The sequence below is a fragment of the Phyllosticta capitalensis genome (assembly GCF_038381095.1).
Source record: "Phyllosticta capitalensis strain CBS 128856 chromosome Unknown BKA78scaffold_3, whole genome shotgun sequence".
Taxonomy (NCBI): Eukaryota; Fungi; Ascomycota; class Dothideomycetes; order Botryosphaeriales; family Phyllostictaceae; genus Phyllosticta; species Phyllosticta capitalensis.
The window spans coordinates 2,677,409-2,702,725 of NW_027117441.1; the positions used below are offsets into that span (position 1 = coordinate 2,677,409).

The 25,317-nt window shown below is 56.2% G+C and overlaps 8 protein-coding genes across 8 annotated transcripts; 3 read left to right on the forward strand and 5 right to left on the reverse strand.

Annotated features, from left to right (window-relative positions):
* Positions 1 to 127: 127 nt before the first annotated feature.
* BKA78DRAFT_310119 (uncharacterized protein) lies at positions 128 to 731 on the reverse strand. The gene has a single exon (XM_066888089.1). The coding sequence runs from the start codon at positions 447 to 449 to the stop codon at positions 204 to 206; it is 246 nt and encodes an 81-aa protein (XP_066747030.1). The 5' UTR covers positions 450 to 731; the 3' UTR covers positions 128 to 203.
* BKA78DRAFT_310120 (uncharacterized protein) lies at positions 696 to 5,014 on the reverse strand. The gene is made up of 3 exons (XM_066888090.1): positions 4,449 to 5,014; positions 3,971 to 4,372; positions 696 to 3,919 (listed from the first exon to the last, which is right to left on the reverse strand). The coding sequence occupies exons 1-3, from the start codon at positions 4,717 to 4,719 to the stop codon at positions 960 to 962; spliced, it is 3,633 nt and encodes a 1,210-aa protein (XP_066747031.1). The 5' UTR covers positions 4,720 to 5,014; the 3' UTR covers positions 696 to 959.
* A 1,082-nt stretch (positions 5,015 to 6,096) lies between these two features.
* Positions 6,097 to 8,258, reverse strand: BKA78DRAFT_248408 (uncharacterized protein; the record flags this gene model as incomplete). The annotated part of the gene is made up of 2 exons (XM_066884388.1): positions 6,097 to 6,197; positions 6,245 to 8,258. The coding sequence occupies 2 exons, from the start codon at positions 8,256 to 8,258 to the stop codon at positions 6,097 to 6,099; spliced, it is 2,115 nt and encodes a 704-aa protein (XP_066747032.1).
* A 5,710-nt stretch (positions 8,259 to 13,968) lies between these two features.
* BKA78DRAFT_106839 (uncharacterized protein) lies at positions 13,969 to 14,919 on the forward strand. The gene has a single exon (XM_066882181.1). It carries the CDS (start codon positions 14,089 to 14,091, stop codon positions 14,572 to 14,574), a length of 486 nt encoding a protein of 161 aa, XP_066747033.1. The 5' UTR covers positions 13,969 to 14,088; the 3' UTR covers positions 14,575 to 14,919.
* Positions 14,920 to 16,338: 1,419 nt separating this feature from the next.
* On the reverse strand, positions 16,339 to 17,084 carry BKA78DRAFT_106844 (uncharacterized protein). The gene has a single exon (XM_066882182.1). It carries the CDS (start codon positions 16,978 to 16,980, stop codon positions 16,417 to 16,419), a length of 564 nt encoding a protein of 187 aa, XP_066747034.1. The 5' UTR covers positions 16,981 to 17,084; the 3' UTR covers positions 16,339 to 16,416.
* Positions 17,085 to 17,299: 215 nt separating this feature from the next.
* Positions 17,300 to 19,031, forward strand: BKA78DRAFT_247777 (terpenoid cyclases/protein prenyltransferase alpha-alpha toroid; the record flags this gene model as incomplete). Its single annotated transcript, XM_066884327.1, has 3 exons — positions 17,300 to 17,802; positions 17,912 to 18,664; positions 18,746 to 19,031. 3 exons carry the CDS (start codon positions 17,300 to 17,302, stop codon positions 19,029 to 19,031), a joined length of 1,542 nt encoding a protein of 513 aa, XP_066747035.1.
* Positions 19,032 to 19,321: 290 nt separating this feature from the next.
* Positions 19,322 to 20,737, reverse strand: BKA78DRAFT_310132 (uncharacterized protein). The gene is made up of 2 exons (XM_066888091.1): positions 20,184 to 20,737; positions 19,322 to 19,679 (listed from the first exon to the last, which is right to left on the reverse strand). The coding sequence occupies exons 1-2, from the start codon at positions 20,277 to 20,279 to the stop codon at positions 19,467 to 19,469; spliced, it is 309 nt and encodes a 102-aa protein (XP_066747036.1). The 5' UTR covers positions 20,280 to 20,737; the 3' UTR covers positions 19,322 to 19,466.
* Positions 20,738 to 21,255: 518 nt separating this feature from the next.
* Positions 21,256 to 21,815, forward strand: BKA78DRAFT_294095 (uncharacterized protein; the record flags this gene model as incomplete). Its single annotated transcript, XM_066886294.1, has 2 exons — positions 21,256 to 21,280; positions 21,352 to 21,815. 2 exons carry the CDS (start codon positions 21,256 to 21,258, stop codon positions 21,813 to 21,815), a joined length of 489 nt encoding a protein of 162 aa, XP_066747037.1.
* Positions 21,816 to 25,317: the final 3,502 nt, after the last annotated feature.

Below are 25,317 nucleotides of genomic sequence, written 5' to 3' on the forward strand. Positions count from 1 at the left end.
CATTCATTCATCCATTCATTCATCCATTCATTCATCCATCCATTCATTCATTCATCTATTCATTTATTCATTTATGTATTTATTCATTCATCCATTCATTCATTTATCTATCTATCTATCTATCTATCCATCCATCCATCCATCCATCCATCCATCCACTTCAATCGTCCGAAAAAAAAAAGGGCACACAGGCAGTGTTTGCTTCATCCACAGCAGCAAGTAAACTTCGGCGATGACGAATCTGCCCCTCGACGAATTTTGATTTCTTCGATTCCACAACAAATGGATAGATTGATGCGGTTGGTCAGTATATAGTTCGTCCCCTTGGCTGTCTTCCGCGGGCGACGGCGATGAGCGCCGCTCCAGGTGGGTGTGCCGGCCGGCCAGCCGACCAGCCAGGAGGCAAGCAGTTTGAAAAGCCCCAGCCCGGGCCTGCCCTGTACATACATACGCCCATGTACACGCACGCAGCGGCCTGAGTCTAATCAAGCCAAACAAAATTCAAGTGTGCAAAGCACCAAGGAAAAGGAAAAGGAAATGGGACAACTAGGTGGGAGAGGGCAGCACCGCGGGCCAATAGGGGGGGGCTTAGGTTAAGAATTTGTAGGGAAAAAGGTGGTGTCGATTAGGGTCTGTCTACCTTTGCTGTACATATGCCGAGTCCTGTTTGACTAATGATGATGATGATGATGATGATGATGATAGTGTGTGAGGTTGAGACGCTACCTAGGTACCTACCGCTGTCTGCTCGTCGGGTGTCCATCGTACTTAACCTCGCTCGATTGATCCCGAGTGCGTGCGTGCGTGCCATGCCATTCTTCCTACCTAGGCAGCAGCAGCAGCAGCATCTCCATTCCTCCTTCCTTACCCCCACCCCACTCCCTCCTTCCCTGAATATCTTGCTCCCCGCCCTCCTGTCACTCGCTCTCTCCAATCCACTACCTGCCTGCCACTCCACCCTACGACAAATCAAAGCCCGCGCCCGAATTAACGGCATAGAGCAACTTCTCCCTCAGCACGTCCTCATGCCTATACATGGGCAACTTGAGCAAATTAACACAGGTACTCGTGCTGGGCAGGCGCGTCTCATCATTACCCGCATCGCGGATGCTGAAGCGTGGATTCAAGCTGGCAAAGCCCAGCAGCGGGGCGCGCGGGGTGGAGGTGACGAACTTGAGGACGGCGCGGCGGTCGGCGTCGGAAAGGGACTGCATGACGCGCCAGAAGAGGCGCACGCTGGGGTGCTCCAGCCCGTCGTCTCCGATGGCGTAGACGCCGCCGTACTGCGTGTGCGCGCGCAGGTCGGCCACGTCGATGCTGCTGCTGGTGCCGCCGATGAGGGTTTGCAGCTCGCCCTGGTTGAACATGGACAGCCAGGACGGCGAAATCATGGCCGAGAGCCCCCGCAGGAAGGCGGCCGTTTGCTCGCGCTGTTGCGATTGCAGCCGGTGCCGCACCACGTACGAAATGTAGACGAGCCGGTTTTCGTTGGTGACGGGCGTGTTGGCGCCGTTGGGGCGGAGCTCGATCGTCTTGGTCACTTCGCCGTGGATCGTGTCGGTGATTGTAAAGTAGAGCGAGAGGTCCTCTTCGACGTTGCCCGGGTAGTTTTTCAGCTGCAGCAGGCCTTGGTAGAGGGACTCGTCCAGGTCGCGAAGATCGTTGAGGTTGGCGCGGTAGCTGGACTCTTTGGATGCGCTGTTGGTGCCGCCCGTAAGCGACCATTTGAGCAGGAAGAAGGGCGCGAAGTTGATGTCGACGAGAATGCCTTCGTATAGGCATTTGCCCACGATACGCCCAAGGAATTCGTAGCGTGCGAGGAGCAGTTGTATCCTCTCTCTCCAGATTTGGGAGCCTTCGGTGATGCCAGCCATGCGCATTATATGCTTGGTTGCTTCTACCGACGACGGGTTGGGGTAGAGGAGGTGGGCATCATTTTCGACAAAAAGGTCGATTTTGTCCTCTGATGGCGCAAATGCTTGGTTTGTAACGCTGGTCAAAAACTCCTTGGTGACGCCGCCGCCGTCGATGCCCGCCTCGACCGTGTCGAACTGGTCAACAAAGGTGATTTGAATGGGCTCTTTGAGACCGTCGCCCAACGTGTAGAATTGGTCAAAGGCATCGTCAAACTCATATCCTCTCCTCACTTTTGCGTGGTGACGGCCAATGTCTTGGCCCTGAAACTCGTGCATCATGGCCATGCGCCACTGGTCGGGATCAGTGCGCCCGTGCCTTCTCTTCATCTGGTCCAGCCGCACAAACTCTCTGAAGATCTGCACCCGCATTGTAAACGGGATGAAGAATGGCATGTTTTGCAAAATCTCCAATCGCGGCGCGACCAGCTGGAGATATCTCTTGCGGCTGGCCTTGCGCTGTTGCCTCTGTAGTCTCTCGAGGTGCCGCGCTTGCTGCGTCCGTCTGGTGCCGATGAGCTGAGAGCTCTCGGGCAACTCCAAGCCGTCAATGTCTTGATCGAGCTCCATGTTACCCGCGTCTTCGCTGTCCTCTTCCTGAAGCCTGTTGCGGCTCTCCTCTTCTTGGACCACGGCTGAGATGAATCCGCCCATGTCGAACCGAGAAGTCATGAGCCAGTGGTCTGCCGGAAGGAATTTGCGCCGAGAATCGCGCTCATAGACCATGCGCAGCAATCCAGTGACCAGGCCTTTGACATACTCGAGTGTCATGCCAGCGACGCCTCCAATAGTATGCATCTCTTGTCTCCGTTTCTTCTCGTCCTCGTCGTCTTCGACCGTATCGGCGCCAGCAGCAGACAGCCGGAAGAAACTGCTAATGCCGCCGGAAGTTTCCCTCTCCCTCTCATCATCCCCAAGAATCTCCGAAGCATTGAAATACATTGCGAATCCGAGGTTCTTCAAAAACATGATCAAGTCACGGACATCCGACAGTGGCAGAGCATTCTCGCGGACCCGGCTGGAACGCGCGCCAGTCTCGAATCCTGAAGGGTTGCCACCGGAGAAGAATTCGTCGTCATCCATGACTTTGAGGACGAAAATGAAGAGCTCAAGGAAGATGAGAATCACCTGCCATTCTTTGTTTGTTTGGTCACTCGTGTTTTGCTGTGATCTCCCGGGGGCTTGCCATTGGCCGTATAATGGCGAGTCGTTCCTGTTGCCCTTCAGAAGCCCAACCGCAGCTCTCGAGTCTTTTGAAATTTGTTGCATCACACTGGTCGACCGGACGGCCTGGTAAAAGTACTTGATTGCCGGCGTGCTTTGCCCAGCACTGGACCCCAGGTACAGCCACATGCGAATTTCATCTCCCCTGCGAGGGAAGAAGCGGATCAAGGTCAAGGCGTAGCTTGCCAGTTCCCGGGCTTCGTTGGTGAATGATCCGCTCGTACGGTCTGCCAGCAAGCTACGAATACTGGCCTCGTCCACCAAAGACATGATTTGGTCGTTGATAAGGGGATACAGGATGCCAATTCTTGACTCCTCTTGCTCGTTCGGTTCTAGCACGTCTTCCATGACGTCGGAAAGTGATGACAGCAAGTTGGAAACGACGCAAACAAAGTCTTTGTCTGACGAATAAGCCTGCGGGTTCTCAAAATTGTGGGCATGGCGGTGGCAGTAGATGAAGTAGGTCAATAGTGCCAGTCGATCTGAAGAGTTCAGCTGGTAATGATCGAATTCGGCGCTGCGGACACATTCGGCGAGAGAGTGAGCAAGCAGTTTGTAATTCAGCTTCGAGGCTAGCTGATCTAGCCACTCGTGCCGTGTGCCGGGCTGATTGTTAGGATATCTGAATCTAGGTCCTGCAGATAGTCCAGCGTAGGGGAGGTAGAGACAGGCAAAAGCCTCATAAGCTTTGGCTGTGCCAGCATGAAACTTTTGCAGAGGTGAGACGACTGCAGTTAGGACTGCTGCCTTCCACGGATCTTGGTGAAGCTGGGCATCTGTCTCTGAAAAGGCAGTTAGCAAAGGCCCAGTCATGGAAAATCGACATGACTTGCCTCCATCGAAACCAACATCAAAAGCGCGAATCAACCGCCCCATAGCCCTATAGTATTGTGTTGCATTTTCAGCCGTATGTCTGGGTATCATTTCATTTAAGAAGCACAGAGTTTCAAGCGACAGTGTCATGGATGAGCGACCCTGAACAGCCAACTTTGGAGCAAAGTCCGCGCCGCCCAACACTTTGTTTACTTGACGCTCTACTGAGTCGAGTATGGTCTTTTGAAGCCGCATATATGCAATGGGCCAGGATCCACCAGAGAAGGCGTTGCCCATCTGACGCTTGCAATATCGCCGTAATCGTACGAGGTCGGTTTCATCGTTCAGGTTTACGAAAAGGAGTAGTCGCTGGAGTTGGGAGAAGGCTTCGGCTTCGGTAGCATAAGGCTCGCTCTCGTCGCCTGTCCAAATGCGTCAGTAACGTGGTCCAGCATTGTGAATCCTAGAGCATGGAGTAACGCAGCTACTGTGGCTCACCAGAAGCTTCTGTTGCATCCCAGTCCTGCCGCAACTGGGCATACACTCTTCTCCGTACTTTGTGACCCCTCCATGATCTCTGTATCGTCTTTGCCGATTGTAGCTTCTCCCTCTCCCTTTGCCTCTGCGCCCTCTCTTGTTGCGCGCTGGCGACCGCACTCTGCGAGCCCGCACCTGGGCCAGCCCCGACAGCGGCAAACGGGTTCGCAGTTCGGCCGGAGAGGTTGACCTGGCGGGGCCGCCTCGATGATCCAGTAAACGTCTGGAACATGGCGTGTTTATGCGGGCTCGCCAGTTCTCGAGATGGGAGAAACTTTTATGGCGGCCGTTGTTCAAAGGCTAACGTGCTGATGGCGAGGCAATTCCGTCGTGCTTTGGGAGGCGTATCGGGACGATTGGGGGAGCGGCAAGTGGTCGAATGGAAAACACAGCTTGGCAACGCGGCCGTTTGGAGGCAATGGATTGTTGGCGTTAGAATGGTAGGGAGAGTAAGCATCCAAACGACCCCGGCGGCAGGAGACGAGCTTGGTTTGTTCGATGTCCTTCTACCTCGAGGTCGACACAGCGGCAGTTGGTAATGTCATGGGTGACCCACCGGGTCATTGTCGGCGTCTGCCACCATGCTCTTAACTCCGATGCCGCGCCACTCCTCCGCTTTGCTTTGGCTGTAAACAGTCGGGAGTCTCGAATAAATTCGCACATGTTTTTTCATCATTGCCTCACTACAGTCAAGTCAAGACATACATCACCTCAGAATAAGCCATCACATGGAAGCAAGGAGGAGTGAATGTTTGAAGTGTACTTTTTCTATAGCACAACGTCGACTACCACAATCCGACCCATTTTGTTTCCACGACCGACCTCGATCAGACACACAGCGCGAGCTATGCATGATGTAGCTGTCTAGCATCGGTCCATTCCAGCCAAAGAAATTCCCTTCTTCCTCGTCACCAGAGAAGAAAGGAAAAGAAATGAATCATTATCCGATTGATACCGTTGCCTGTCCATACCCATAACCATGAAGTAAAAAGGAAACAAAACATGCGAGCATATGGAAAAATGTCTTTGTAGATGATAAAACATCCTACACTACACTGCCCTACCCCAGGGCAGCTGAGACCGTTCCTCGCATCAGGATCCGAGGCATAAGCGTTTTGGCTGCTGAGAGCGTCTTTCCTCGTTTCATCCGTTCGTGAAGTATTCGTTGGTACCGTTTGCTTGCGCAGGCTATGCAAAGAAAGCCGACCAGACAGCAGAGACCAAAAACGCGATAGATGTGACCAAGGCGTGGAAACGCCCGAGGATGGTCCATTTTTTCTTTTTCAGTGCTATAGATGCTTGCAACTCAAACACCGACGTGTCGAGGTATCATCTCATCATCGGCGTAAGCGGGCGTTAGATGAAAACGAAGACTACAATTGAGAACCGCCGTTGAGTCGTAAAGTGATGGAATGCAGTTGGTAAGCGTGACTTCCCGCCGTGGGAGGTCGGGAATCTAGCGAAATGCTCGCTGATTGCGCTCATGCTCCGCTTTCGTAAGATCGTGAGTCGTTATAGAAGTGCCGCCGTATCCAAAATTTTCGTCGCAAACTGGAAGCTGTACAAGAAGGCCAAATCAAGTCTCACTCGCATTCGATGAGAGCGGGTATCAGTTCGCGCGGATGACAAGCTTCGACAGGAACTTGTTCGATAAGCTGTCAAAGTCGTTGCGGTCGAACTTGGCGTCGCCACGGCTCTTCAGGTACGCCTCTGCATGTTGTTAGATGTGGAACACTTTTTGATTCGTGGCGACTTACCATATTTCTGGACATGTTGCTTGACTTCGGTCATGGCATCGCATACTGCCATGTTGGAAGCGAGCAGGTGGTGGTGCTTGCGAGTGTCCCACTCCATGAAGCTGGGCAGCTTCTGGGAAATGGCGGAAAAGAGGCCGACAATGACGCCGACAGGAGTGCTCTCCATATCATTGCAAAACTTGTTGACGGCAGCAGGGTCGGGAACCCTGTAGTGGCAGTCGAATTGCATCTCTTCCCAGACCGCCAAAAGGATGGCGGCGAGCATGAAGATGGTCGGCCAGTTCTTGAGCTTGTCGCCGCTGTACACTGACGAGTACAGCTGGGAGAGCTCCTCGAGAATGTCCTTTTGCAAGTCACGCCAAATGTCGGCAAGAGCGCACTTGACTTGGAAGTTGATCATGACCGGAGCGACCGTCTTGCCGTAAAACTTGCTCTCGGTGGTGTCAATCTTGCCAACTTCCATCTCCTCTTCCGAGAGACCCTCGCACAGCGTCACGTGAACCGTCAGGTTGTACGCAACAACCAGCTTCAAAGCCTTGCGGATGACGGGCAGCTTGGACTTGAGGTAGTAGCGGTAGGCCGTCTTGAGAATCTCGGTCAGGAAGGCAGTGCCCTCGAAATACTCGTCGACAAAGTTCTCAAAGCCACCGTCGATGTAACGGTCGAGGTAAGCTGACAGCTCTGTGGGCGAGATGCTCTCCATGCCGGCTGACAGTTTGGCGGTGGTGACCTCGAACTCCTTAGGGCTCTCGTGAATCGACTCGACCCAGTCGACGCCAAAGCACTTTTCGTCGCGGACGTACACTTCGCGGGCGGTGATGGAAAGGAAGTGACCGTAGCCGTGAGTGATGTAAATCGGCCTCTCCATCGTCGAGAAACCCTTGATGTTGCCGACCGAAAATCCCAGGCTCACGTGGCGCTCGTAGTCTGCCTTCCAGTCCTTCATGAAGTAGCCAATGTCCTTGATGTCGATACGCGTGCAGGGTACCTGCCACAACCGGGCGTGGGAAGGCTGGCAACCAGCACAAGGGTCACCCTTGTCGCACGTCTTTTTCAAGAACTTGCATCTCAAGCACGCGCGGAGTTTGCGAATCTCATGAGCCTGCTGCCTCTGGTCTGGTCTCAATGGGCCCCGTCTCTTGCCAATCTTCTTGATGTCATCCCTCTTGGCGCTTCCTGCCGGCTTCTTGACAATAGTCTTTGTGATTTTACTCGTAGCGGCCTCGATGCTGTTGGTGGGGCTCTTTCTCCTTCGCGAGGCGGGAGGGGAGCTAACGTCTGACGACGTGGGCGAAGACGACGACGAGGCAGACTGCTTGATGGCGTAAGGCTGGACCGAGGTGGAAGGCGGGCTGACCGAGTAGGCGGGCGACTGGTAAGGGTCAAGCTCGTGGTCGTGGTGGTGCATTCCGTGTTGCATCGCGTGGGGTGGGAATTCGACGTCGGATTGGGGCGAGTGCATGGGGAAAGGGGGAATCTCCTCAAAGCTGCCAAAAGAGTGGGCCGACTGCGGGACGTCTGACTGCGACGAGTCGGAGCCGGTGCGAATGTGCAGCGTCTGGATAGGGTTGAAGACGGTGGCGCTATGCGAGTCGCTGTACGAATCGTAGGAATGGCGGTTGTTGGGCTGGTGGAAGTCGACGGTGCTCCATCCGTTGTCGCTGCTCGACAGCGAGCGCACCTCGAGCCAGTTCTCCGTGGGCGAACTTCCTGCGACGCTCGCAGCAGCCACCAGCTCGCCAGGGTTCATGGGGTAGTTCATGAGCTCCTGCTGAAAGTCGTTCATGTGCGGAAAGGCCATGGGGGCGGGCATGGAGTTCTCCATGGGACCAGACAGCGCAATGTAGGAGCCGGACATGTCGATGGTCGTGTTTATGGGCATGGGCGGTTGCGACGTGGGCATGTAGTCGACAGGCGAGGCTTGGAGCGGGGCGCCGTAGGAGCCATAAGATTCTGGAGATTCGAGCGCTTGGGTTTCCTGGTGATGATGGGTATTTTGGAAGCCATGGTGCATGGGCTGGTGGTGGAGCTGGAGTTGCCAGCCGGTCGAGGAGTTGAGCATGGCGGCGGGGTCGAGCGACTGAGGATGTTGGAAAGGCAGACCGCTCGTCTGGAGTGGAGCAGACTGAGTGGGTTGAGTCGAAGTGGGTTTTGAGGTGGTCATTTGGTGCGCATTCGAGGGCGCATTATGAGACATGTTTTCGGGGTTGTGGTTGTTGTCGTAAGGCCAGGCGGGAGTTTGAACAAAGTGGCTGTAGCGATGTTGCTGGCTGGGGTCGTGGAAGGACGTGTCGAAGCCGTAGAAGGCGTCTGAGGTGAAGTCGAGATGGTCCATGGTGAGGATGGAAATTTGGACTCTACTCAGGTGAGCGGAGCAGGGCAATTGCAAAGATCACCTCTCACACCGCACTTTGGCGGCAGACGCTGAGGGTGAGATTGAGGAACGGGCGACGGGTGATTGAAGGAAGCGTGCGAGCCGGGGCTGGAGGCTTTGAAGAGGAGCGGTGAAGACAAGCCTGGGGGCGGGTGGGGAGAGGCGCGATAGGACGACATGATTGGCTGGCTGCACCGCGGGCTGGTGGTCACGCCGGTCATTGCGACACACGACCAGGAAGTGGTAGGTGAGATGCAACGGGGCGATTTTGTGCAGATGCGATGGATGCGAAGAACAGGGTCTGGTGGTCGCGGTGCTGTTGCGATGTTGTTGCTGAACGACTCCATCTTCCCAGCACAGTTGGCTGGTGTAGATGGCGGGCCGCCCGGCTCGAGCAGGCAGTACCTTACCAAACGATGCCGTAGCCGCGATAGCCCACGACCACCCTCCTACCCTACCACCAGGCTGTCCACCACCACCACCAGCACGCGCTCGATAGGCTATCCTAGGCCTACGAGTCCCCGTCCTGCCGGCCCACCTTCGCTACCACACTTTCACTCGTATCCGGCCCTTTTTCCCCTACCCTGCAAGTACCGTCGACATTCTTCCACCCTTACCCCCAGCAACCTCGCTGGAATCTGTCTGTTCGCAGCTCAACTCGACGTGCATGCACATCTCCCGTCCCTTCTTTTGCTTGTCAACCTAACTTCTCCCTGGCTGGCTCGGCCTGTCCGCGTGCCTGCAACCACTACAGCCTATCCAAGGAGAGTGCAACCACATTGCTCCTCCTGCGCTACCGGTGGAACCACCTTGCTGCCTCTGTCCACTCAGCGACACCATCGTGTCTCAGGGCCCATCGCTGCCCTCAGGGCCCCGGCCGGCTCCAAAAAAATCACGACTCGCCCACCCGCAACTCCACGTCCTTGTTCTTGACCCTCCCCTTGCAGCACTTGGAATTCCCACGAGAGCCAGCTCCAGACGCCTCGTCCGCCCACGGCTGCACAAGACAAAGCCACGCGCAACATGTGCCAAAACAATGCCATTGTGTAGCAATGCCCGTCAGCTTCCTCACCGCTACCGGCTACGAGCGTTGGACATAGAAACACCGTCTCAGTCTGCCGCCGCCCTCGTCTCCTCAAGGAATATCCCTACAACAATAGTCGACAAAGAGACGGCCGTCCCGTTCCGACGGCCAACCGTCATCCAATCACCCAGCCCCCACCTCTTGGAATTTTACCTCAGCCTCACCCTTTCCCCGGACTGCCTTTAGGTCATCCTCGACAGCGCAATTGCGCAATGCCAAATCGACGTTGTCATGGCGCCGAGAGAGACGCTTGAAAAAGACATCGGATCGTGGTCTGCTCTGCCAACTCATAGATGGGGCGCATTTTTTTCTAGAAAGACCGACGCTACCGCGCCGCACCTAGCGCTGGCCGTTGATCGTCTGCATATCAACCGAGAAAATGGTGCCCTGCCGACCATGGTGCCGAAGCCGTGCGCGCTGAAGAATGTTGGTCCGAAAAAGGATGGCAACCCCAGAGGCCGACAGAGTGTAGAATTCCGAAAGGCGTCGTGATGGTGCTCTCCATGTTCAAATGTCAAAAGCCAGCGGCGTCTTTGGCATCGGGGATAATCGGCCTGGCAGGCCATGACGTGACAAGTTGACAGCAGGGATTCGTTGCCCGTCGGCGGCGCCACGCCACCACTTCCCGACGACCGACACCAACCTCTCAGCCAACCATTTCTCTGCCGTCCGGCATTTGCATCTCAATGCGCCTCTCGTTGGCCTTGTCCATCATGTGCTATTCGACGCCGAGATAGATCCTCGACTCGGGCGATACCTCCCGTCCAAACCATCCAACCATTGCACAAGTCCCGCCTCATGCTCCACATCTGGAGCCGCTGCTGCAGCTGTTGCTGAAGTGTAAAACAACCTTCAATTTCCTATTCCAGGCTGAGAAACGATCGATGCAGCCGCCGCAGCCGTGGGGAGTAGCCATGTACAGCACACTGCAAAACAAGTGGACTCGACCAGCAAGCATCCCATCAGGCCTGCCCTGCTGCTCACACCAGAGGACAACATCCCGATAACGAACCACGCCGAACCCCGCTTCGCTTCGGCACCTCTCAATCTTTCCTTCCCCTCATCTCACCTTTTGCTCGTCTCTGTCTGGACATGACTGTACAGATACAGACACTACGGTATCACCTCGACGTCTCATCATCACGTCATGGCTGTGGATACCATGATACGTGGGCGGTACCTGCACCACGAACCATCCACCACCTATCGCCGACTGGCAGTAGCTTGGCCCAGCTCGCCCGTGAGCCAACCAGTGCACCCGCCCAGGAAACAACCGAACGGCGAACGCACAGCTAGCTGCCGCGCAGCTTGCTGCTTGCTTGCCTGCTTCGCCTCGCGCAGACGAACGTCGTCGTCAGTCGTCTGGCCTTGCCCAGCAGTAGTGTCTCGGCCGCTCTCTTTCCCCAGTCCCTAATATAGACTGCATCCAAGGCATTGCCATTATCCACCAAACAGAGCGGCGCAGACAAGAAAAGACCGTCGAGGCTCTCAAACCTCAATATACCCGGATATGGCTTCAGGGCCTTTCTCTGCCTCGGCCTTTGAATTTTTTTTCTCTACCCTTGACCTCTTTCCTGCCTTTCCTTCTCGAGTCCCTGTCGGCTCGACAGCTCGAGCGCCAGACACAGACTCCCTGCTGCTCAGTGTGTCACTTGACCGGTGGCAGGGTCCTGGGGACCGTGAGCTGGGTGGTGGACGGGAGGCGAAAAAATCGGGCAGAGGCCGTGCTGGACTCCGTGTGCCCGTGGTTGTTCTTTGTCAACGGTTGACGACCAGATGGACAGGTGTATGTGAGTGGTGACTGGTGCTGGCATGAGTACCACAGCCACTGTTGATTGTCGTGGACTATTCTTGGCTCGTCCCGTCGTCGTCGACTGCTAATCTTTGTTGGTCTAGGTGGTTCGTATGTACACCTGTACCTGCCTAGGTTGGTACGGACTACGGATACACGAGACCGACACTCGACACCTGTCTTCGAGCACGTGTGCAGGAAGCGAGTACCTACAGGTAGGCAGGTTGTTCTACCAACTGACTAACGACCTACATGAACCACGCCGCCACACCCACCCACCATCCACCATCCATCCCGCTTTCCCCCTCCGCCCATCTATTTACTTGCACGCCTTTCACTAGCCGCATGAACCGCTTCTCACCCGTCCATCTGCCTACCTACCTTGGTACAAGGCCGTGTGCATGAACTGCCCTGCCAGCCTCGATCTCATGTACTTGGCCCGCCTTTTCATAGACTGGACTCGACTGGACTACGTTAGTCGGCTGCCTTGCAGATAGGTAGGTACGGGATGAGTGACTACCTAGCTACTCTGCATGGCTTCAACAATGCCCTGTCTCTGGCATTTGTTTAGATTGACTGGCTAGGCTGGGTCGAGCAGGTGATGAGGTTATTGTCGTGAGACGTGCGATGTCTGGTTGCGGTGAAAGCGACCATCTATTGGCGCCGATGGAGAGGTATGTGGATGCAGCTGAGCGCCGCCATTTTTTTTGTTTTGATTCTTGTTTTGGTTTCCTTAGTTTTCAAGTGTTGGGATCAAGTGTTTCTTCCGCAGTCCCGTCTACTGTTGTCGCTTCACCACCTACCCACCTAATTGGGAATAAATCTTTGGTAGAATGTCTGTGCCTCTCACACATGGAATAGGTGGCCGTCCATGATTCCTGTCTCTCTACACGGCAAGTTGAGCAAAAGGTAAAAGTTAAGGCAGTTTCCCCAAATTCATCTGAACACCTCATTGGACATCTCTTCAACTTGGCGTCCGTGCCCCGGCCAAAACCCCCTTTGGTAGACGTTTGAAGTTGCAAAAAGCTGACGTCCTTGCCCTGTTTGGACGTCTCCTCGACTTGCCGTCTGTGCACCAGCCAAAAACCGTTTTTGTAGACGTTTGAAGTTGCGAAAACCACACTTACCTACCCTTTTCGGCCATCTCCTCAACTTGCAGTCCGTGCACCAGCCAAAACGCCCTTCGATAGACGTTTGAAGTTGCAAAGACCCGTCGAACTTGCCCTTACTGGACACCTACTCGCCCTTGACTGCGAAATCGCTTGCGTACACCTGAAAGTATTGGATTCGATCGACCCGCTTACCTTCTTTTCTCACCACCGCTCTGCAGCGTCGTCACCGCCCGCCACGGCAGCAGCACTGCTTTGACACCCGCATGACAGACAAGCCCGACTCGGGCAAGGCTTCCTTCCTCGAGCTAGGTGCCCACCTACCTGCCCGCTCGCACACATTTGCTCTCCCACCGCTCTCCAATGCATCGTCGTCCTACAGTCACCGCTATGGTCCAAAAACACTTTCACCCGTGCATATTCAGAGCCTTGCTTTTGCTGGCCGATTCGACCAGCCGCTGGTTTCGCGGAGCAGCGTATGCGTAGCCATGCCCATGACCTTCCGCTTCGCCGTATGCCCGCAAGTCTGACGAGCCCGCAAGCACAAATGGCGTCTTACGTGACATGGTGTCTTGGTCGCTGCAGTCCTAAACCGAACGTGCAAGCGAGCGAGCAAGCAGAAGTATAGAGGTCGATCGATTGAGCGGTGCGAGCATGGATAGAGAGATGAGGATGAGATGGAGAGGCAGGCTTGGCGTCACTGCACATTTGTTAAAGTAGAGAGAGAGAGAGAGAGGCGATGCAACTCTCATGCGAGCGCAGAAGCTGCGTCAGCTGTTGTTGAAAGACCCTTCATGTATCTAGGCGTGCCTTCAATAGCACTCGCGCCTTTGCTTCTCAAGCGGGCATGCAGTCAAGAGAGGCAACGTAAGACGACATGAGTAAAGTGATGCTATCTATCTTTTACCTTGTGCATGCCAAAAAAAAGCTGCTCTCTACGTCATTGAGATGTCTCCTCTACCTTTGCTTGAAATGGTCAAGTGAGCCACTTAATCAAGTATAATTCTTGGTCTCTAGTGACTGCCACACTGGACTAACCACAGACTAATCAACCCACAAGCAGAGCAAACGCGGCGGCCGGCAAGATGGAATGATGCGCTCGTCGTCTCCATCACTGTCTGCCAAATTTCTATCTCACCATTACATCTAATCAGGCAATACGACTGATGAGAAAATTCGACGGGCAACAAAGGGAAAGTGACGGCCAAATTAGCATGGCAGACGGTGTGCAGTAGACTTTGCATCGGGCAACGAGACCAGCGCCCAGCGAGGCGATTCGACCTGTCGCACGCTCGAGGCGGATCCGCGTCGCCATTCGTCCACGAAGCGACAGAACCAGACAATGCGCACACGCAATCAGAGCTGTGGGTGAAATGTGAGGCGAGGGTTGCGATAAGCTGCTGGAAGGCTGCTGTGGGCGTAGCCGCGCGCTTTGCTTCGCAACCCCAGACATGGAGGAATCTTCTCTAGTCGTGCCGTCTCATTATGTTAATCATGTTGACCAGCAATAATCTTGCCGCCTTGTGGACTTTGCTTGTACGCGTCTGTGTCACCGAGTCGTTGCTCGGCGGCAGAGAGATGGAAGGCGAGCGCGTAAGGAGAGCAACAACAAGTAGGCGCTTAGCAGCCAGCTCTCGCCTGCCCATCCCAAGACGCCTCGCGTCACGTCTCCGCGCTCGCATGCCTCTATCAATCTACCGTCCATCTCAATTTCGGACGCTGCCAAAAGGCGAGCTACCTGCTCCCGTCGCATCCAATGTGCCGTCCCGTATGAATATCCAACAAGCTGGCCCTCCCGACCCGCTCCGCTCGTGTGCCACGAACAATTCAGGTCAATCTCTGGTCTTGTTGCTCGGAATGGAGCAGGCGCCGTTTGCACTAGTAGTTGCTGCAGCGGATATAGCGCCATGTCGGACAATTTTTGCGGCCTTTATGGATGACAGAGATGGGACGAAAGGCGAATGTTGTTGATCTTTGCATATGTAGCAGGCGCCGCCTGACCTCTGGCCAAGACCGACCAGACGACGAGCAGAAATTTGAGTCGGTTGGGAAAGAAATGGAGCAGGAGCTCCAGCATCAAGGTTCGGTCCGTCATGGCACGACATGCGTCGGCGTCGGCGACAGTCTCAGAAGCGTCCCAATTAGGGGTCTTTTTTACTCGGTTTCGAACCCCTAATACTTTAGTTTACTGGATGGGTGAGTAATACCCAGTATTTAGTTACTCGGTAAGAATTCCCAAAGGGGTAGGTATGGGGGTGTTGGGACACCTACTTAGTATAACCTTACCTTCACATAATCTCCTATCCAAACTAGATTTGCGGGCTTACCCTTGAAATGACTAGTAAATTTGGAGTAAAATATAAAATCTAATTAGTATAAGGCGCGATCCCACTAAGAATTTACTAAGAAATATAGGTGGTGATATATCTTACCAAGTAAGAACCCCTAATACTGGCAGTATACTGGCCGGTAAGTATTGGGTACTGGTAACTCGGTAGAAATTAACCGACCCCTAGTCCTAATGGCGGACGAGTAGGAGCGGGTCTGCAATCCGTATGTACACACTACGTGTTTGCATGGGAAACCGGCGTGCCGATCCAATGACGACTCGGCCAGACCATGTGCTCTATTCTTGTTGCAGAGGTCATCAGGCCCCGGAGCAGTTCTCCTCTTGTCTCGAGGACAGACAGGGGAACGCGAACACCTCCTCGTCTGCCGGGGGCCTTGCAGCGCCGCTCGCCTGCTGCTACAGACATGCGTAGGCGAGCGAAGCAGCATGACGGCGACTAGACAGGGGGTTACCTTGGGCGGTCGCAAGCTGGTGGGGAAGGCAATCCGGGGGCACGAGGGGTACGATTTGATGAGGAAGGGGGTTTGGATGACATGGCTCATGGATGCGCGCTGTTCCAATGAATCCCCGGTACGGTATTTGCCTGTTTGGGAAACATGATGCTGCACGCTGACTCGGAAGGCTGACGTCGAGCCTTGCTTGCCCTCAAAAGTGGGAGATGATGATTCGTCGCGGCCGAAGTCGGACGCAGCGGGCAGGCTATGAAATGTGATTGAGCGCAGTGGCGAGATACACGAGATGAACGGTTCTGATGGTGCAGCAGCTGCGTGATGCGATGCGAAATTTGGAAATTCAGACCCTGATCAGTCAAGTAAGCCTTACGAAGTGAGATTGATCGATGAGCAGAAAGCGAATGAAAGGGTCAGACAAAGGCGTGGAGTTGGTCAGACTGACGCATCGAATTGGGAAAATCTGACGCCAGTCTTCAACCTCGACGTCTTGCAATGATGTCGAAGTTGTCAGAGCGTCGCCACAGGGACTCTCCGCACACGAGCCTGCGTTACCACTTTCGTAAGTGCTACAGCTGTTGCGCTACATGAGCGTCGCGTACATCCGCTCCCTCGTTTCCGTTGCTGCTGTGCAACCGGGCAATCTCTCATTTCGCCACCAACATGATAGGAGGGCTCAATCGCACATGGGCCAGACATGGCGGACGATTCTCGCGCGTCAGATTGCCACTGGGTCGTGGAACCGGCCAAGGCTACCTTTGGGGGCGTGTAATGCGTGACACCAGCGCCGTGCCAATGACTGACGATGCGGTTGGCACTGGATCATCACGTTTCCATTGGCGCCAGAGAAAAAGGTGATTGGTGTCGATGGATCTTCTGATCGAGCCGGCGGGCCGGGCGCCGTTGTTGTCCAGATGCCACAGAGCTCGTCATGAAGTCGTAGACAACTTGGCCCTAAGTAACGGTGACTTGCTCTGAAGAATGCTGGCATTTTCCGCTCACCGTTGAGATTCGTCAAACAACGCTTTTGGCGAGGCTTACGGTCCTGCAGGTACTGATGAATGGCAACGTGTCGTGATTGCTCTTGGTAGGCAGGCCGTTGTGCACATTGAGATGACGCATCTTCATTTTGTCGATTTTGGTTACGGGTACTCGCCTCTTCCTCACCTCAGAGCTTCGCGAGTCTCTGCCGTTGGAGAGCGCTGATGCCTGAGATATCCCGGAGATAGATCGGTAAAGCGGAGGGTTCATGAAAGAAGACTCAGTCAAGTTGAGGAGAAAAATTCCAGGTCGTCGTTTCCTTGTCCTTTTTCGCCTTTCCATTGTCTTCTTTTCAACACGTGCGGGTGAGACAGCTCTCAGCTTGCTTGACTTGGCCGTCGCACCGGGCAAACAACATCGTATACTCTTCCAAGGCGATTGACAAGGAGAATCGCCGGCGTCCGCTTCTTCAAAATGATGGACGGTTCCAAAGAACAAATTCAAAGAGATGACATGGCGATGCGCGAGGATCGCCCGTGGGCGACGAGCGACTGCCCCGCCAAAAGTTGCCGGCAAATTGAAGTGCCGATTTGACATCACCTGTCAACCCCTCGCCAAGGCAGCTCACCACCAGGACAAACGTCGACTCGATATCTCGAGAGTAGATTGAGCGCTGCTAGAGGCCGTCGCGGCCAAGTTTTGACAAGATCCGTTGACCGAAAACGATCGCCTAGCAGGCGGGAACAATAAGCGCATGAGGGAACAATACCAATAGACCCCAAAGCGACGACGCGACCCTCTGTGCATGCTTGCAGAAGAAGAGCCCACCATTTCCAAAAGCGACGCGCCAGACCCGTGGATATCCTTTATTCTCCAGTCGATGCGACGCCGCAGGGTCGTCTTCAAAACCCGCCGCATGTCCGGCCAACCACAGCAACGCCGCGCCCAACCCGACGCTACCCAGCCAACACCATCAACTCGCCTGGACGAGCTGCTATCCAGTTCTGCGCGCATCGAAGAGCTTTCGGACTCTGAATTTGAGACCATGGAGGGTGGCGGCGCTACCGAAGATGAGGTCGTCCCTACCCTGACCGACCTCGACATCCAACCCAAGGTACCCGAGTTGTTTTCGACGAAACCCGTGCTTGTGGATGGATTCGAGACGGGGACTACGCAAGAGCAGGATGCCACTGTGGAAAAGATTTTGCCTTTTATGACGGGCAACCCTCACAACTTTTCGCTCAACTCGCACGGTATTCCGCAACTAAACAGAGGGCCCACCGTTGAATATGTGGCGGATGCGTTGACGGAATGGCCGGAGCAATTCATTGTGTTGGATGCCAGTCGTCCGTGGATTCCGTATTGGAGCTTGACTGCGCTTGCACTCTTGGGTGAGGATGTAACGTCAACTCGTGAAGGGTAAGTGGTGATATTTCATATCAAGTCTTGTTCTACAAAATCTTGTCCAAAACATTCCCGGTCATACCAAATTTCCTCGGAATACTCAACCAGAGACTGACAACGTTAGCCTCGTCGAAACCTACCGACCCCTCCAATCCCCAACTGGCGGCTTCGGCGGCGGTCATGGGCAGACACCGCACGTCATATGCTCCTATGCCACGACGCTTTCACTGCTCACAGCCGGCGGTCCTCCCTGCTACGATGTCATCAACCGGACTACGATGCACTCATTCCTAAGCCGAATGAAGCAACCGTCTGGCGGCTTCACCGTGACCGAAGGCGGCGAGGAAGACGTGCGCGGCGCCTACTGCGCTCTCGTCATCGCCTCTCTCCTGAACCTCCCCCTCACCATCCCCTCCTCCGCACCCGCCTACGCCGCCCTGAAGGCGCAGTGCGTCGGCGACGCGGAGCCCACGCTCACGACCGGCCTCAGCGGCTGGCTCTCGCGGTGCCAGACGTTCGAGGGCGGCATCGGCGGCGCCCCCGACAACGAGGCTCACGGCGCGTACGCCTTTTGCGCGCTGGCGTGCCTCTGCATCATGGGGCCGCCGAACGAGGCGATCCCCGCCGCGCTCGACGTGCCGGCGCTCGTCCGCTGGCTCAGCTCCCGCCAGCTGGCTCCCGAAGGCGGCTTTGCGGGGCGCGCCAACAAGCTCGTCGACGGCTGCTACAACCACTGGGTTGGCGGCTGCTGGGCGCTGGTCGAGGCAGCGCTGCAGCTGCCCGCTGGTGCCGAGCTGTGGAGTCGCGAGGGCATGATCCGGTACATCTTGTGCGCGTGCCAGGGCAAGAAGGGTGGGTTGAGGGATAAGCCGGGCAAGTAAGTTGCGCCCCTTTCGTCTCCATTCTCCATAACCCCCTCGTCCCCCTGAAACCACCCCAACTAACCCACGCACCGCAGGCCCGTCGACGGCTACCACTCAGCCTACAACCTGTGCGGCCTCTCCTCCGCCCAGCACCGCTACACGTACCCCAGCGCCCCGCCCCAGCTCTTCTCGGGGCCGCTCGCCGCCGGCTACAACTGGGAAGCGGCCGAGCTGCCCGCCGGCGGCGCGTTGCCCTTTGACGAAGGCGACCGCGTCGGCCGCTTCCACCCCGTCTTCGTGCTGCCGTGGGGCAAGGCCGAGTTGGCGCGGGCGTATTTCGAGGAGAAGGGGTGGCCGGCGCAGGATTTGGAGAGGGTGTAGGTAGTCGGCGCAGAGAGAGGAAAGGTGTCGAGGTTGGTGGTGGGTGGTTGGTCTACATGTATGCCCCTGGACGGCAAGACGATGCAACGTCTCGATGATGAAGCGAGGGGACATTGTTGTGTAGTAGAACCCGCTGCTGCTGGGTCCATTGCTCGCGTGCTCGCTCCGGAGGAGCCGAGTGCGTTTGACGCAGGGGCAACGCGGGTGGGTGGGTCGCCGATAATTGCATAGGCAGGCGGACACGGACGTTGCCATTTGCGCGGACATTGCGTGCCTGAAAGCTTCTATATTCAAAAATTCAATGTTTATGCGCACCGTACGCTTTCTAGCCACAATTGGCCCTGGCCATCATCTCGACCCAGCCCAGTCCAGCCAACGCCGTTCCGTCGTCCATCTATCAATAACCGTTCGACTGACGCAACAACAATCAAACAATCAAACCTCAAAATACACCGTCATGATGCCCGAGATGCGGGGCTTGAGAAACGTCTTGATGGCGCCGTGGGCCTCGCAGCCCTCGTCGTAGAACTTCATGTCGTCGAGCGACTTGAAGACGGTCGTGGCGGCCACCGTGTAGCCCTGGTTGCGGCCGGCGGGGTCGGGAATCACCTTGGCCGCCTTGGCCGAGAGGATGTAGGGAGCCGAGTCCTGCGGGAGGCGTTTGTTTTGTGAGCGGAGGGGGTTCCGATGGTCGGCGAAGAGGGGTGGGGAGGTTGTGATGGTGACAATGACGATGGTGGTGGTGGTGACGAGTTTCGTAGGCAAACAGAAAAAGAAATGGTGCTGGTCTGGACTGCAATGATGTTGCAATGGACATGGCGACGCGCATCACGGTCGACACCAACAACCAACCGGCTGGTCCCGCCCGGCTGCTGACTGCTCTGACGCAGCAGCGAGCACATGGACCGGCGGGCGTGGTGGCTGACCGGTGATGGCCAGCAGGTGAAGCTGCGACGGGTGGCGTCTCGGAGCAACGGCGTGGGTAGGGGGGCATGTCTTGGGCTGGGGGAAATCAAGGGATGATGTGATGATGAAGGATAGAAATAGCCCATTATGTATGTTCCCTGCTCTTGGTGTTTGAGGACCCGATGATGATTATGGAATATGTATTGGACCCGGGGAATTGGGAGTTGAGTGAGAGCAGAGTCGTACCTTTTTCGCGTCGGCGGCCAGCGTCGTGTACTTTTCGAGGATGGCGGGGATGTCGTCCTCGGCGGCCTTGAACAGGGTGACGCGGTTGATGGGCATGGTGGCGTTGTGCGACGGTTGAAGCTAGAACGGGAGCAGGAGTAGCGGGTGCGGGAGAGGAGCGACAGAGGATGCAGAGTTGCAGCGGAGGATGCAGCGAGGATGCAGGTCGAGGGGGAGGGAGAGAGGGAGCTCAGTTGTATAGCTCGAGCGAGGAACGGGACCCCACGGGCGGATCAGGTTAGCGGGTAGTGGGGACGACAAGCAACGGAACGCGGGGAAGATGAGAGCAATGACATCTCAAAGCAGAGCATCCACGGAAATAGAGTGACGGCACAGAGAGCGGCATGGAGCGACGCTGTTCCTTGGGGCTCACCGCCAACTCGCCAGTCTTGACCGGCTCTCTTCCAGCGGGATCCAGCATTCGTCACGGCCTTCGTCTTGCTCGTCTTGCTCGTCTTCCTCGTGCTTGCTCCACTCCAGGATGCTCGTGGAGCCCTGTCCAGTCTCGCGTCTCCTCTCCCCCTCGCGGGCAGACGCGCATATAGTTCCACCTCATGCCAACTCATTGTGCATGAAGCGCGGTACGACCGTCTCTTGCTGCGGCCCCCACAACCTCTGGCCTCTGGCTGGCTGCTCGTCTCCGCCAGGCTGGTTGGCTTTCCGGCGAACGTGCTGCTTGAGTGACCATCACGCCGTGGCGACCAGAAGCCAACGGCGCCGAACCCTCGATCAATCCGCCTTACCCCATCGGTCCACTGGCCAAAACGCCCGCCAACACATCACTTCTGCCGACCAAGAGCCTCACTGAAATGCATACACATGCCGCTTATGTACCTATTGCAATAAATCTCACCCTGTCCCGCCGTCCCCATTCTGTCTCTCTCTACCTTCTTCTCCCTTGCCTAGAAAAATCATCATCTTTTTTCCACGACACCACCAACAAAAAGACAAAAGAAATCAAGCCTTCCGCCTGTCGTGACACAGCCCACCTGCGATTCCAGACGAGTTGGGAATTCAATTCTCCCAATTCATCATGTTCTACATCATGTACTTGACCGGTATGTGTCCATTTCCAATTGCAACTCGCCATCTCGCATATCGAGACTAACCCGACCCCTCCACACCACAGGCCTCTGCCAGCGCCGCCATTGGCCCGACCCGCTCTACGAATGCTACCGTACCCGTCGCGGCTTCACCTGCACCGTCCGCGTCAACAATCGCGAATACACGACCGACGCCGCCTACGAGTCGGACGAGCTGGCACGCAACGCTGCCGCAACCCGCGCCTACATGATTTGCCGCAACTTTTCCGTCAACGACGGCATGTACCCGGGCCAGAGGCAGGGCCAGGCCGGCGTCATCCAGGGCCTGCCCGTCGCCATTGGCACCGGCCGCCGCAGCACCTACTCGTCCTCCAACGACTACGACAGCACCAGCGGCGGCAGCAGTCCCCGGAGCTCCGACTACGGCCTCGAGCCGTCCGCCAGTCGTCGATCCAGCAAAAGCTCCTCTGGAAGCTGCTTTTGCGGCCGCGGCGAGGTCCGCGCGTACGAGAGGTGTGCCTCGTGTCTGCGCGAGGGCGGATGGCGCTGAGCCGAAATCCACACGTCGATACCCACGTCTTGTTTCTTTTTTCAAGAGTTCGCTTCTCACGACCACGTCATTTACGACCTTTATGACTCTGTCTTCTTAATTCGGGCGGCGTGTTTGATTACATTTTCACCAAGAAACCCAGCGTTCGACCACGGGACGGCGACGTTTGGAGATACCACGACGGTCTCTGGTTGGTTGGGGCGGCCTCTTAATTGGATCATTGGGGCGAATCAAAACTGCATGACTACAGCATCTCGGTGGTGGAGGAATGAACAGCGGGTGGCTGTTGTTTTTTTATTCCCCTATCCCAGACGCAGGTTCATGTCTGGGCATGATGTCTCTTTTTCTTTTCTTCTTTCTTCATGATGCCCACGTTGTGGCGCAGGAAGTGGCCATCGCTTCCGCATCTTTTCTTTTCGCGAAACGGTCGCCTTTCTTTGGCTCGCCTGCACCAATCACCCCAGATCGCTGGTCCGCTGCTTGGTCAGCGAGAGAGAAGGGGTGAAATGGCAAAAATCCAATCAATGCAGTCCACCTCTGCCACAACAATTCTTGTCGTCCACCACTCGCTGTCGCCACTGACAATTTTCAAACAGTCGTCATCCCTTTCTTCCAGCAGCCCCAACAACACACGCGCCTCCGCCCGATTCATTCGTCGCGTTTGAGCCTCGCGGGGCTATCCATGCTCACATCCAGCGCGCACTGGCGAGGCGGTGGTCTGTTCAACAATCGAAATTGATGTGCGGACGGACGGTACGGTCCGCCCGCGATGATGCTCGTCCGCTTCCCAGGCGCGCGGGACGGCGGGCCCGGCGTCGTCGTCTCAGATTTATTTTTTTGGTTTTGCTTCTTCCTTTAACCAGGCAATGTCATTGGTCGAGGCCGAAAATTGCTCGTCATTTCTCTTGAATGGTTCACTTTTTGGTTTTCACTTTGGCACTAGCCTGAAGAAATGTCGCGGTGCTTCTGCGTGGGGCTGAGCCTCGCGTGGCTGCAATGGGTCGGTGCCTGGAGAGGGGCCATGGTGTTGTTTTTGCTTTGTGCGACTAATCAGATTTCTTCAGGTTTTTTGGCTCGAGACTCGCTTCCTTTGGACGACTAACCCTTTTGGGCAGACTGATCAACGGCGACGTTCGTCAGTGCCTACTGACGGACCACTCCCGCGATCTTGATTTTACGCTCCAAGGCTTGCTTGCAAAAGACGCTGCACGCGCTTGAGGTCATGTAAATGGCACCAAGAGAAAATTCCACCTTGAAGAAAGTCTGCAGGATCGCAGCGTCCAAGCCATGCAATTACACTCACTCCCCAACATGAGGCATATGGGTTGGGCTGCCTCACGTAACTCCAGAAATCACTAAACTTGGCTGTGGACTCTGATCCCTTGATTCTTGTGCCTGGCAGACTATCCGTTTAGGCAGACTGATTACCACCAAGGTGGCTTTCCTACTTTGCAGTCAACCCCTTCGCTCATTACTCCCCCAACATGGGCAAAATTGCTCTGTTTGTTGAGCTCTTAGATTGTATATAAGGACTGCCCGCTCCTCCCTCTTCCGCGACCATCGCACACCCTCTCCACTGCGTCTGTACAGACTCGAGTAGGTTCGCTATATTGGCAAGGTCTGTCATATAAACAGTAAGTACTCCCACCACAGTTCTCCACACTTCAAACATCTCATACCGAGAGCAGACCTCCACCTCCACCATCCCCACCATGGGAAACCTTTTCATGCTGCGACTCCTCCTCGGAGTCTTCATGTTCGCCATGGCGGCACCGCTCGCCATGGCCGCCGCCGTCCTCCCCCTCCCCCGTCCCAGCCTGGCTCTCCCCGGAGCCTCCTCTCTGGCTCTTCCCGGTTCCTCCCCCTTGGTTCTCCCCGGTCCCTCGGCCTCTGGTGTCGTTGCTGCCGCTGCGGCGACGACTGCCGCCCGGTCTGCTCTCCTCGCCCCCCGTGACCCGCAGTTGGTCTACGACTTTTCGATGCTGGAGAGTGCCTGGAGTGCGGAGGGAGCTCAGCCGAGTCGGGTGTTCAGGCTTGATGCGTGCAAGTATTGCATGCCTCACGACTGGAATTGCATGATCTCCTGTACGCATGGCAGGAATTCGAGGCTGAATACGGGGAGGGTCGCCGCGCCCGAGAAGAGGTCGTCTCCAGCGCCCAGTGTGGTGGCGCCGCTTCAAGAGCGCTGCCCGGCGTGCTACCGCGGCGGCGCCTCGCCCGACCAATTCTGCGTCCTGGCCTGTGAGCGCGCGGCGCAGATTCGGGAGTTGACGGGCAAGAAAACCACGCTTGAGAAGAAGAGGCAGCAGCAGCAGGAGACGGCAAGCGAGTCCATGGTGCCTTCAAGTCCCCTCTACAATGGACCTATGCGCATGATCACCCCTCCGCCCAAGAGGGCCGTGGCGGTGGAAAGGCCAACGCCTAGTTCAACCCCGGGGATCAAGGAGCGCTGCTGGCACTGTTATCAAAGGGTGCCGGCCGACCGTGCTTGCATCAACGGCTGTCTGGTCGCGGAGAGGCAGCAGGCGGCGGCGAGCAGGTCCATGCAGTCCCAGGACGAGGAGAGAAGCATCGCGTTGTTCGACGCGGTCACCAGGACAGCGATCCTGGGCCCGCTGAGGGAGCGCTGTGCCATGTGCTATCCCCACCCCTCCTTCTCCGACCATGCTTGTCTGGCCGAGTGCGAGCGCAAGGAGATGGAGCGGTTGCACTCGGCCGCATTTAGCCCAAAGACGACGGAAACTGTTACGTTGACTTTGAAGTCGGACGACCCATGGTACTCAAAGACGGTGCTGACTCTTACGCATACTTGGACGTCGGCCGCATGGGAAGCATCGGCGTCGGCAAATTTGCCGCCAGACGTGGTTCGTTGCCCTCACTGCCACAAAGGCCAGTCTGAAAAGCACTCCAAGCTCTGCCAGGACGCCTGCGAGGCGAGGCTGAAGCGCGAGTCGGCTTCCAAGGGCATGTCGACTCCCCGGGCGACCTCAACGACCCAGAGTAGTGCCAAGGCGAAGCCGAGCATGTCTCCCGACGAGGAGAAGATGGAAGTCGTGCGGACCAAGTGCTTCGGGGACCGCTGGAACGGAGACCGCCACCGCTACCCTTGCTGGAGCTTCCTGAAGGCTTACCACACCAAGAACTGCGGAACCATGGACCACTGGAGGTACCGGCCGGAATGCCACTTCATCGTCGAGTCCGAGGTGCGCAAGTGGGATCTGGAGGCCTTGAAGAAGCATCTCGACCAGGAGGAAGTCGACCAGTTTGGCAACCCGGTCGCGAAGCGGAGCGAGGAGAAGGAGGCCGTAGTCGACAAGTTGCTCCCCTCCTCCTCTCCTCGGAGCAAGAGCCGGGAAGGCCACCATTTCTTCGACCGCGTCTTCGGGCACAAGCACAACGCGCCTCCTCCCCCGGCCAAGCCAACCGCAACCCTGCGGAACAAGCACCACCTCGAGGAAGTGCCCGTTTTCCGCCGTCCCCTGATCCACGTACCCGCCGCCCC